The sequence below is a fragment of the Apodemus sylvaticus genome, chromosome 14 (assembly GCF_947179515.1).
Source record: "Apodemus sylvaticus chromosome 14, mApoSyl1.1, whole genome shotgun sequence".
Lineage (NCBI taxonomy): Eukaryota > Metazoa > Chordata > Mammalia > Rodentia > Muridae > Apodemus > Apodemus sylvaticus.
The window spans coordinates 1665954-1679388 of record NC_067485.1 but is presented as its reverse complement, the minus strand read 5'-3'; the positions used below and the strand labels follow the sequence as shown (position 1 = coordinate 1679388).

The 13435-nt window shown below is 38.5% G+C and overlaps 1 protein-coding gene across 3 annotated transcripts in view; it reads left to right on the top strand.

Moving 5' to 3' along the window:
• The first annotated feature begins 5345 nt into the window (after positions 1-5345).
• Ercc6l2 (ERCC excision repair 6 like 2) overlaps positions 5346-13435 on the top strand; it is a 127714-nt gene continuing 119624 nt past the window's right edge. Inside the window, exons 1-2 of one of the 3 annotated variants that reach the window (XM_052157653.1) lie at positions 5346-5361; positions 6641-6759. In XM_052157653.1, the coding sequence (XP_052013613.1) occupies positions 6720-6759 (40 nt within the window). In that variant the 5' untranslated portion in view covers positions 5346-5361; positions 6641-6719. Of the gene's footprint in view, positions 5362-5675; positions 5818-6541; positions 6760-13435 lie in introns of those variants that run through there. The other 2 variants (XM_052157651.1, XM_052157652.1) reach the window with 2 other exon arrangements.

Sequence of the window (13435 nt, the reverse complement as noted above, 5' to 3'; positions counted from 1 at the left end):
GAAAGCACAGCCTGTGGACCACATGTGTCTTCTGAGCTGTACTGGAAACGTGGAGGCTTCTTGAATTCCAGATACCACTTAGGCTTCCAGGACAGTTGGTCTGAGAAAAGCCATCCCTGGAAGATTCTGAGCCAGTGCTGGCCTGGGCCTTGAAAATGCACTGTCTTCCTTGGCATGCCTGGTGGCTGTTTGGGTCTGCTTTCAATTGAGCACTGAGAAACTCTCAAGGCAACTTTGCACACACGTTTCCATCTCCCACTCTTTGCTCCAACCTGATTAGATGAGCCAGATTTCTCTCTGCCCCTTCATCACTTTATTCTGATGCTCCCTCTTCTCTCCTTCTATGTGCTCCATCTAATAATAACCTCATCAAACCCCATGCTCCACCTTGACTGAATGTTTCTCAGCACCCATTGCACCTGTCCTGAAGTTCCATTCAGCCTGGACAGGACTATAGGATTCTTCTCTACACAGTGTCAGAGACCTCCCCCTATCCCTGGTAGCTGGTCAATATTTGGAATCTTTAGTTTAAAGGCCTCTTTGGCCTTCTCTTGTGGGAAGAGACTGAGTGTCTAAAGGACAGGGTTCTTCATGTGGGCTCCAAGTCAGCAGGATGAGCACTGGCTGGTTAGATGTCAGAAGATAATTCTCTGGCTCCATTCTGACTGTAGAAGTCATTTCTATCATTTATTGTTTTCCTAAGTGTTTTATAGTCATTTTATTGTGTGTGTGTGTGTGTGTGTGTGTATGCATATACATGCATGTGAAAGTCAAAGAACCTGAGGGAATATGATATGTCCTTCCATTATGCAGATGGAACTCAGGTCACCAGACTTGGTGGTGAGTGCTTTTACCCAGAGGCACCTCACCAGCCCTGTTTTCTATATTTTGAAGGTGGCTATTCCATAGGAAAATATGGAAGAAGAGCCTATGCTCTTGTCACAGTTTTGATATGTATTTGCCTAGTTGCTAATGACACCTTATAAGCATCTTTTCATGTGCTACAGCAAGCTTACATGTATTCTTTGAAGAGTATTCATAAAGTCCTTTGACTCTTTTTATATTTTTATCTTTCCATTGTTGAGTCATAGGTGTTCTTTCTATATCTAGATACCAAGCATTTATTAAACACATGATCTATATTTTGTCATTTTATATGATCTCACCACTCTATTATTTTTTATTTTTTTATTATGTACAGAAGTTCTAAATCTTGAAATACAATTTGTATGCTTTTCCTTTTGTCAAAATCTGACTTTTGGGGTACTGTGTCCAAGAAATCATTGCCAAACCTCACTTCCAGAAGATCCTGCTATACCACTCCTGGGCATATACCCAGAGGATTCCCCACCATGTAATAAGGATACATGCTCTACTATGTTCATAGCAGCCCTATTTATAATTGCCAGATGCGGGAAAGAACCCAGGTATCCCTCAACAGAAGAGTGGATGCAAAAAATGTGGTATATCTACACAATGGAGTACTATTCAGCCATTAGAAACAATGAATTCATGAAATTCTTAGGCAAATGGATGGAGCTAGAAAACATCATACTAAGTGAGGTAACCCAAACTCAAAAGGTGACTCATGGTATGCACTCACTAATAAGTGGATATTAACCTAGAAAACTGGAATACCCAAAACGTAAGCCACACATCAAATGAGGTACAAGAAGAAAGGAGGAGTGGCCCCTTGTTCTGGAAAGACTCAGTGAAGAAGTATAGGGCAAAACCAGAACGGGGAAGTGGGAAGGGGTGGGTGGGAGGACAGGGGGAGAAAAGGGGGCTTATGGGACTTTCGGGGAGTGGGGGGCTAGAAAAGGGGAAATCATTTGAAATGTAAATAAAAAATATATCGAATAAAAAAAAAAGAAATCATTGCCAAATGCAACATCATGATACTGTTCTCCTATATTTTCTTCTAAGAGTTTCCATGTAGGTCCTTTATCCATTGTGAACTAGTTTTTATGTATGTGGTACTAAGTAGAAGGTCAGCTTCATTATTTTGCATATGGATATTTCCTTTTTCTATATTTGTTGAAGAGACTGTCCTTTCTCCATTGAATGGATTGTGAATGACTATCCTCCAAGTTAAGCAACTACTATATTGTAGAGTACAGCTATGCCCCTTGCAAAAGGACTGTCCCAGATGGGCTTGTTGACTGTTCACAGCCTTTCGTGGAGGGTTAGAGAGTGTTGTGGGATGCTCTTCTGAGTATCCAGTGGCTCCCTACAATCTGTCATAAACAACTTAATTGCTGTGGCCTTGAGGAAGAACTAGAGTATATAGGTGGGAGAAGACTATGGAGAAGGGGGCTCCATCTATACAGCTATCCAGCTCATTCCTGTTAGGTAAAGGCTTTCTGGGCATAGCCTGTTGGCAGAGGAACACCCACACCCCTTTAAGTGACCCTCACCTATGCTCTGTAAGGAAGCTCAATGCACTCATTAGATCCCCAGACAGAACTTGGACATAACTGTGCCTTGGATTGTTTTTGGAACCTTATGAGGAGGGCAACCTTTGTTTTTGTCTCCCTCTAGCTCAATGCACTCATTAGATCCCCAGACAGAACTTGGACATAACTGTGCCTTGGATTGTTTTTGGAACCTTATGAGGAGGGCAACCTTTGTTTTTCTCTCCCTCTAGAAAGGGTTTTTAGGAACAAATGGCTTTGGCATCCTTATATCAATCTGAATTCTAGGTGTTGTTTGACACTACTAGGGAGATGTGAACTAATGTCTATTTACTAATAACAGACCAAAGTAAGGCTACCACTGAAGTCCAACTTAGTGAACCAAGGAATTTACTGAGCTTACTTAAAGAAGCATGGGTGAGGGGTAACTTACAGGAGTGTGAGCAGCTTTAGTCACAGATGTTACTGTAGAACTAACTCAGCTACATCTAAGCATGGCAGTCAAAGGTGTCACCAAGGTTTAGTGGTTCCCAGAAATGTGTATTCAGCACAGGCCTAGAAGACAAAGAGTTATCCTAAAGCTGTCAAGGAGTACAAAATTCCATGACAGACTGATTTCTCCCTGCTCTTAGACACCTAGGCTTATTCAAATGACAAATTGGACTTGGTTTCTTAGTTAACTGCATCTTTCAATGGTCAGTCATCATCCAACTCTGAAGTAAATGTTAGCTGATTAAAGGAGGAAAGGTTAAAACGTTTAAACCATATGCTGTAGATCTCAACAATCAAGTCAATGTGTTTAAAGGGAAGAATTATTAGAGGGTTTATAAAGCCTGGCCTGAACAAATTAATTCATCAACTTGCCAAGGGTCTGCCAATGAATTCAAGAACCCATTCAAAAAAGAGAAACATCTGCTACAATTTAAATTCCCCCTTTTAAAGTGCATGTTGCAGATTGTTCTTTTTGTACAAGGATACACATTTACACAAATGTATTTGAGAGTTGATTTGAAATCATTCCAGTGTTTCTGAAGATCAGGAGGCAAATTCCTGAGTGATATTAAAGATTACTGTCCTGTCCTCTTGTTTTTGGTGCTGGAAAAGAACCTGAACTTCCTGGAACTGAAAGGTGTGCTAACAAACAAAGATGCCAGCTGAGTATGAAAATCCCCTACCTATCTTTGCTGGACTTTCTGAGATCACATCCCTAGTGGGATAGTTAAAGGCACTTTCAAGCATACACACACACACACACACACACACACACACACACACACACCTGCACGCATTTACCAGAGATATACATGCCTGCCTTACACCTGCATTAACTCTAAACTCCAACCTAGACTAAATCCCACTCTATCTTGAGTAGAAAGGTGGGTGACACACACCAATAGCTAAGGAGATGGAAACCTTGGTTCTCACAGTGAGGCTGAAGGAAGTTCCTGTGTGCTTCAACAGAAAGCCTAAAATGAGTCAGCTCACTCATAAGGCCTGCCTCAAGAGAGCTAGTTTGTCAGAGCCCAGATGCAGGGTTAGCAGAGCCTAACTGTCTAGGAGAAGGAACACACCTACCATTATACCTCTGTAGAAATTCTGACCATTTAAGCATGGGGCATTACTAAAAAGCATTGAATGGTCACAGCCTTGGGGTTCACTGGCTCATCAGAAGACAGCACAGCACAGTAACCACAAATAGCTTTTCTAATACCTTCATTACACTAAAGGAACTTTGTTTTCCTTTTTTTTTTTATATTAAAGGACTATTTAATGACAGGCTTTCAACAACAACAAATTAACAAGCTACACTAAAAAGCAAAATATAAAAAATATGTGCAGCATATATAAAGTCCCAAACCAAAACAACAAAACCTCTATACTCAGATACAGAATAGGCACTATCACCAAAATTAAACATGGTTGGGACACTGGGATCAGCAGTTTGAAAACTTAAAGCAACCATGTAAATATGTTAAAGGCTCTGACAAAAAACATCAATTATCATGTAAGAGCAAATAGCTAATGCAAGCCGAAAGAGAGGGCCAAAGAATGAATCTGAGATAAAAAACATTGAAGCAAAAATGAATTGATTTCACAGGCTTATCTCTAGACAGAACTGAGCTTAAGGCCATGACAACAGAAAGCTCAAAAATTCAAAAGAATATGGAAAAGATTGAAATAAAATCAACTATCCAGGAACTGTGGATGATTCACAAGAGATTTGATGTATGCATAGGGAACATAAGAAAGAGAGAAAGGAAAAGAGGTAATGTTGGAAGCTAAAGGGATTTTGTTCTATGTATGCTTGTTCTCTGTACACTGAGAATCTGCACACATAGTGACATTCTTGGAAACAACCACTCTCTCTCAGATGTATGCTCTGCTTTCCCTGTCTGACTTATCAATTATCAGCATCTAGGCAGTATATTGACCATGAAGGTAAAGGTCCCCTCCTTACTCCACTGATCAAGCTTTGCAGCTTCTGGAAAGTCCACCTTAGATGCTCCCTGTATGACTCAGTGCCATGCTTGCTGCTGATAAACAGTCTCGTTATGACTCCCCAGTGCCCACTCTGACAACCTTTAGAAGAAGAAATGAGTTGCTATGTAGATGTTCCCTTCAGGCGATTTCTCCTCAATTATAATTAGTCAAGTCTGCTTTAAGAAAATTTCCTTCTGAAAATCAGAATGTTTGTCCGTTAATGTTAAGTGCTCATTTTTGCCAGTCTCTGTTCCTCAAAAGAGCAGAAGACAACAGTGACTATGATTTTCTATTGTAACAGGAGTTTTAACAAAGATGCCATATTTTGGTGATCTAGAGTTTATGTGTGTTTCAGATTTTATGGGGAGGAGGAAACTGAAAAGCTGCCATGTGCCTGGTGTGTCTGAGTGCAGCTGAATGAAAGACAAACTTTGATGTGTGAGGTTGAAAGCAGCTTCTGTCGAAGGTAACTTGAAAGCCAGTAGTTACATTGGGTTACCATATATCATTTATCTCATGTAAAACATTTTGTTGAAATTAAATCCCATTGTGAGGTAGTAAGAGAGCAGAAACAATCTGATTCTGAAGGTGGAGCCTTGGGAGGTGATTAGGGTTAAATGAAGTCATTAGGGTGGAGACTCTGACCTAATGCTGGCAGTTTTATGGAAAGAGGGAGAGACTAGTGGTCTCTCTCTCTCTCTCTCTCTCTCTCTCTCTCTCTCTCTCTCTCTCTGTCTCTCTCTCTCTCTCTGTCTCTCTCTCTCTCTCTCTCTCTCTCTCTCTCTCTCTCTCTCTCTCACACACACACACACACACACACACGTTTCTCAACATGTGCTACCCTGCACCATCTAGATGCTTCCAGGAAGAAAGCGTTCACCAGATAAAGCTCCTTGACCTTGGACCAGAACTGTGAGCCAAAGTAAGCATTTTCCCCTCCGTTCCTCTCTTCTTCTGTCCATTCCCCTTTCCCACTTCTCTTTTCAGACTAGGTCTGACTGTACAGTCCAGGCTGGCCTTGTGACCCCTTCGCCTCAGCCTCCCAAATAATTGGGGTGCATCTCTGCCTAGTTTTCAACTTCTTTTTATTACTAACTTAACTATGGTATTTTATTATTAGCAGTAGAAGAGGCCCAGGTATAAGCTGAAGCTGTGAGGGACTAGAACTGAGCACTAGCAGATGATCCTAGGGCTTGTTGGAATTACAGTGAATTGTGAGAGATTTTCAAAGCACATACTAAAAGATAGACATGGTGGTGCACATTTGTAATCCCAGCACTTGGGAGACTGGGGCAGGATTACAGTTTCAGGGCTAACCTTGCCACATAGTGAGGTCTTGTCTTAAAAAACAAGGATTGAAAGCGAAGAGGCAGAGCAAAAAGAAACATATAAGGGGTGGCAGAATAAAAGGAAACACAAAGGAAGATGAACATGACTAAAAACAAAATAAGTGAGTGCTGATTGTGAAATAAATAATAACATTTTAAACACCAATTACTTAGTTTTTAATCTTTTGTGTTAATTTAGGCCATAGCAGATAGCTCGGTTGATGGATAAACCTTATTATAAAGGCATGTGATTAGCATTGCCTTTTGCCAAATCCTCCAAATAAGCAGCTTTCCCTCCACCACTCTGTTAACTCCTAGGTGAACCAATGCCAATTGCAGCTGTAGAGAGAGCAGCACTGTCACCACCACCCAACAGACAGATTCTATAGCCCAGTGTTTCACCCTTGCATTGAACAGGTAGAGCCTGGGAGTCTCAGCCTGCGCTATAAAAATACGGCAGTGGGAAGCATTCTGTATTCACCACAGTACTACAGAGATGCCCAGACACAAGTTCAATGTGACCTTCAACTACTCAGGTAAGTTCATCTACTTTTTTGCTATATTACTGAAACAGTGCAGTGGTTACTCAAGACATTCCACTCATGAAACCTGTTAGTTGTCACTAGCTCAGAACTTCAACTCAATCTTCTCCTAAGGTTATGTAAAAGTTCAAAACCTTTAACATTGAAAATAATTAAAAACATGCTGACCTCCATGAACATGAAGGTATATGGTCCTCTAGAGTATTTGCATCCTCTTCATCCTGAGAACACAAGATATTTAGATATGCAGATAACTGGTATTTTAAGGCTAATTGCCCATGTAGTTTGCTTGTACAGGGCACTGGTTCTTTATTTTTGTTATTCAGTATTAATTGTACCGAATGGTGGGCTTCCTCCTAGTATCTAACTCACTGGGGGCATCTATACTCCTCTTTACCCTTTCATCTCCAGATAGTTGGTTATTCACCTTAGCTGGAGATCTGAGCTTAGTTTTGAATCTTCCATAAGGAGAATTTCTTCATAGCTTTTCTAGAAATTCTAAAACCATCTTATAAGAAATTATTTTATATTTTCCCCATATTTTGACTGTAAACATTTTTACTATGTTAAAAAATTGAAAGACAAAACAACAAACAAATCAAACCAAAGGCTCATCACATTTCTGCCATCTTAATTCAAACATTAAATACTAAAACATCAAATTTTTTTTCATGTGTACATGTATGCTTAGTGATGCTACGTGAAAATTAATTGCAGACTTCCTAACACTCGACCCTAAATTTCAGGAGCAGCTTCTAGAAATAGGGTGTTCTGTTGTATATTTTTTTTGTTTGTTTTTGGTTTTTTGGATTTGTTTTTTTTTTTTTAAGACAGGGTTTCTCTGTGTAGCCCGGGCTGTCCTGGAACTCACTCTGTAGACCAGGCTGGCCTCGAACTCAGAAATCCACCTGCCTCTGCCTCCTAGAGTGCTGGGATTACAGGCGTGTGCCACCACTGCCCAGCTCTGTTGTGTAATTACTAGTAGTTTTGTAATCTTATCTACTCCTCGGCTATTGTCAACTTTCTTTGGGTGTTTGTAATGCATTTTATAAAGGAAACAATGCAATGTTCCTTAAAAGCTGTCAAGTTTTAGATAATGGCTTTTGTCTTTTTGTCTCAGTCTCTTTTAATTTAGAAAAATGTTCTCTTCAGTTCCCAGGCACACACATGCTCTCTCACACACATTTTCTTCATGACACTGATTTTGTAAATCATGGCTTTATTTTGTATAATGATTCACATTCCAATGATTTGATTATTTTGTCATGTCATTGGATTGGTTTACCTCTTGGGTGTATTTTATATTAATTCTGAGTCTTCTACATCTGTCTTAAATACTTGCTTTTACTGATAGCCATTTTTATCTGTTTTTTAAAAAAAATTCATTGCATGTAAATAAGACCCTTATCCAGCAAAAATCTTTCTGCTTCTTAACATACAAGTGCAACATTATGCATTGCTTCTTCCATGCCTAATGATTTCTTAGCAAAATATGTAGCATGTAAGTCAACAAGTAAGTCACACTGTTTATATGCAAACTCTTTGCATTATTATAAACCATCCTTTTTTCCTTTTCATTGAGAATTTGATATTCTACATTAAAATGATACTTTACATTTTTAAAAAATTATTTGTGCATGTGGTGGTGGTGGTGGTGGTGGTGGTGGTGGTGGTGTTGTGTGTGTGTATCAGCACACAGATAGAGGGCAGAGGATAATTTATGGATATTAGTTTTCTCCTTCCACCATGTGGATTGTAGGAGTCGCCTCAAGTTGGCAAGTTTGGTGCCAAAAACTTTATTCAATGGATCCTATCACCAGCCCTCAAAAATGAATGATTCTTTTCCTGTTAGAGGCCATCTTTTTACCTTATTATGTTTCTCTCTTGTGTGATCTATACTTAAATATAGTCTTCTGTAGGATAAGTGAGAAAAGCCTGAATATATGGAGATAAGACTTAGTAATATCTAAAAAATGAGGAATTTGATTTATTAAAATGACAAAATTCCTCAGCATCTTTTTTATTGTGAAGAAAATACATGCTATAAGCAGTGAGCAACATAAAGTCAAACAGTCTCTAAACAAACGTGAGCCTCTTAATCAAGTCATGAACATATGCAAACAACATTTTAAGGTTTCCAAGAGACTTCAAGTCAAGTCCATTACAGATATATTATGATGACAGCTTAGTTCTCTGAACTGCCCCTGAGATGGCAGGTGCACATGACTGAATTGATTATTTATGGATAATATTTTTAGGACAACTATTTAGCCTTTTCAAACTTTAGCTGTTAGTTGGATGGGGGTGTCAGATATAGGTGAACAGAGAGAGCACATATGTTTCCAGCCCAGGTCAGTGGCAAAAAGAAGCAATAGAATGCATAGCCTGTTACTCTGTATCACCTTGTGATAGAGGATTGTCACACTTATACAGAGCAATACAGAAATAAATGACTTTCATCCACACAATCACTCATTTAGAGACTTATGAAGAAAGCTGGTTGGCTCTTAAAGTGAGTGCTTATTTGGTAGAGATCAATTTTCTGTAAATTATTCTTTTAGAAGTTAATTTAACAGTTAACAACTTGATAAAAATAATTGTAGCTGATATATTTCTTAAGAGTTATCTAGTTTCTAGTATCTATTAGCATAGATACATTTTTCTTATATGTAATCAATTACAGCAATGCTTTGGCATACAAGTATAAGTCTACCATTTATTAAAGGCAGAAACAAATGTGTTCACTAACAAGATGGATGTGCTCATTTATTTTTACATAAAGAAGGGAATCTTAGCCAACTATTTGATAGGATGTAGAACCTCTTCAAAATTGATCAATATTTTGATTTTAAATTGTCAGTGCTGAAGATGCCAGTTCATATAATTACACTGTACATAATTGCAGAAGAATGTTTAGGGCCTTTTCAGAAATTCTATCCAAATCTCAAACCAGACCCATTGGATACTTTTTATGAAGTTCAAGTCTGGACCTCAAACAATCTTTAAAATCAAGAATTCTAACACAATCTACTGAAAGACATACTAATTTGCTACCTATTGAAGAAGAACAGTAGAAAAATACTGACTTTTCCATCATTAAGCTATTATGTTTTGCCAGGCAGTGGTGGCGCATGCCTTTAATCCCAGCACTTGGGACATAGAGGTGGGCAGGTTTCTGAGTTCAATTCCAGTCTGGTCTACAGAGTGAGTTTCAGAGCAGCCAGGACTATACACAGAAACCCTGTCTCAAAAAAAAAAAAAAAAAAAAAAAAAAAAAAAAAAAAAAAAGGAAACCCAAAACCCAAAAAAGCTATTATGTTTTGATAAGATTAGAAAACTTTGTATAAACAGTAAAAACACTGAATTTCAATTCTGTGCTATCTCTGGCACCATTTTCGGCAATGGGTGGTGAGACTCATCAGGCAAAGCTATGTGCTCAGAACCAAGGCTGCCATGAAGTCCTATAGAGACACATTGGCAAGTGCTGCCAGGAGCTCTCTGGACTCTTACACCTCTGATTTTTGAATAAATTTTGGTCATTCTGTGTTCAATAACCTCCTGCTGATGGCTAAATTGCTCACAACTATAACATTCAGTTATATGACTTCATATGGGGTTGTGAAATGGTGTTAAGAAACTGGGCACCAGGACTAGAAAGATGACCTGGCAGAGATGCTCAGGCAGAAGTTTGGTCTCCAATATCCATTTCAAGAGGCTCACAACCACAAAGAACTCTAGTTTCCAAGGATCTGATACCTTCCTCTGGCCTCAGTGGACACCTATACTCATTATGCACCTACATACATATGCATACACACACACACACACACACACACACACACTCTTTAAAAACTGAAGCTGGACCCTAGACCCCTTACATCTTCACTTGCTATAAAGTATATATATTCTCTAAAATCTCTCCATGAACACATGCATTTACTATATTAAAGATGATTTTTTTTTAAAAATATACTTTGGTAAATATAGTAATTTAGCAAATGAGTTACTAGATTCATTTTTTGTTTTGGCTACTTGATTCAGATTTGTCCCTTCTACAGAGAAGACATTTAATTAGTTTTTATTGGCAGAAGCATAGTTGGGAAAATGTTAACACGTTAACATGCAAAACAAACTGTTAAGAACTACATTTAGTTTCTGAGCACTGTAACCTACTAGAACCTACTTTGGGTTATCATGAACCACCAGGCTCTGTTCCTATACCCAGGCTCATTCTAATTGGGGTGAAGCTGAGCGTACTATTGGCAGTAAGATTTTCAGAGTTTTAACTAAAGAGAACCAAACTACAGAGACTCTTTAAAACAAGCAAACAAACAAAACAATAACAAAACAAAGTTACCAGGGAAGGCATATTTAAATACTAGAGGTCAATTTCTAGGTAATTAGACAGTAAGATTGAGGATTTGTTCATGATAGAAAAACTTTGCAGAGAAAAAAAAGAGAAGAAAACACTATGACATTCACATCTGAGGACCCAGAGAAGGTGGGACAACTAAGATGAACTAAGCATTCTGTCACTTGTTAAATTTTAGGGCTAAGGTTAAATGACAATGAAATCAAGTTTATAGGTCAGAGCTGCCCAGCTTCTTCAGATTAGATCCCTGCCTCTTGAGTGGTGGCACTCATATGCTTCCAGGTAGCTCTGACTCGGGGCTAACTGGTCCAGGAAACCCAGAGCTCATGTTTTGCTCTTTAACATCTTTGTCCATACACTGGCCAGATACAGCAGCTGGTCTGCTAGCCTTTGACCAGGTTCAAAGCTGGGTCTTCATACCTACTGTACAAATGCATGATGAACTTGTAAAACTAAAGCCTAGTATGAAGGCTACAACATCTTAGTATGGAAATAGGAACAGAAACTTAATGAAGCTGCCAGAACAAAAACTGAGAATACCCAAAGCTTAATTTTAGGCTGTAAGGATTTCCCAAGACCTTTTATCACTGTATCTTCAATCTGCTAAATCCTTCACTAGTCAGTCAAATGAAAGTTCAAGGAGACAGCAAGGAGCTCTGTTTGATCCCTAAAGTCATTGCCAATAATCAAATGGTCTTAGCAGCTCAGCTTAGTAGACACTCTGGGAGCATCATCATATGAATAAAATTTAACCATACTGTATCAAATATTCTTCATTGCCATTTAAAAACTCCATCTCTTTCAGAATGCCAGTTTGCTTCCAAGTTTCCTGATGGCACTTGCCTGGTTTTGTTTGTTTGTTTATTTATTCATTCATTCCTGGTTTCCAGAGCTTAGCATACTTTTAGTATGTGGTTAAGTGTATTTTGTGTCATCTTCCTCTATCACACATTTTGAGGTGAAGAGATCACATCTTATCAATCTTTCCAATTGATCACAGGGCAGAAAATAGGGGTAATCGTTTTTCCTTGGTTCACAGTACAGACTTTAGGGTTCCAGAAGCAAATACTTTAGGCATTTATTCTTTATTTCATTCACCATTACTTACACCCATGTATCTGTTATAATAAGGGTGATATATATAATAAATTCAAAGCCATGTGGTACATGATATTTTGGCAAGCTGATTGCACATACGATGCTGTTCTTAAAAGACTGCATCACCATGTTTCTGTTGTTCATGTAAATGAAGTTTATGATGTTCACATTATGACAAAATTGTCTAGGAGATATATTCCTCAGAACATGTCCCCTATTAAGCAATGCCTGACTGCATTTTTTCAAAATGCTTGGTTGTACTATATTTTAATAGACACACTACTTATTTATTTACAGCATGTTTTAAAGATCTGTTAATATTGCCTTGTGGACTCTGTTAGTTAAAATTTCCAAAGGATACTCTATTATATGCATGACATTTTCCTCACCTGTTCCCTCACTGTACACCAAGATTGCCTTTAATGCAGGGGAATTACAGTGTGCCACTGACTACCAAAGACATGATTTCTGTGTGTCAACATGTGACACAGACGTGGTAAGAATGAGCTGGTTATCTTACATTACTATTGCTGTGATAAACACTGTGACTGAAAGCAACTTGGGAAGTAAAGCATTTATTTCAGCTTACACTTCCCAGGTCACAGTCTATCAGCAAGGGAAGTCAGGACAAGAACCTAAAAGCAGGAACTGAAGCAGAAACCATGGAAGAATGCTGGTTACTACCTTGCTACTCTTTGCTTGCTTAGTTTGTTTTCTTATACACCTTAGAACTACCTTCCCAGGGGTGGTACTGCCCCCAGTGAGCTGGGCTCTCCCACATCAATCATTAATCAAGAAAATGTTGCCTTAGATTTTCCTGCAGGATGATCTTATGAGGGCATTTTATCAATTAAGGTTTCCTCTTCCCAGATATAACTAGGTTTGTGTTATGCTATGCATTTATGTTGATGAACACTGAATTTGACTAACTAGTAGTTAAATTTTGCTTTCTCTAGCAGTATGTATAAGGTACTGTTTTACCATATGGCGTCACATTTTTTCAAGTGTTTGCTTATCTCATGGATGGCTAATAAATATGGTTTCTCATGAGGTTGAGCATCTGTTAACATAGTCTTTGGCCACCTAGATTTACATTTGTTTAAATTTGCCTCTATATATTCTTTGTCCATTTTTTTTTGGGGGGGGAGAATTTCATACATGAGTACAATGCATTTTGATCATATTAACCCGTCATTCCAA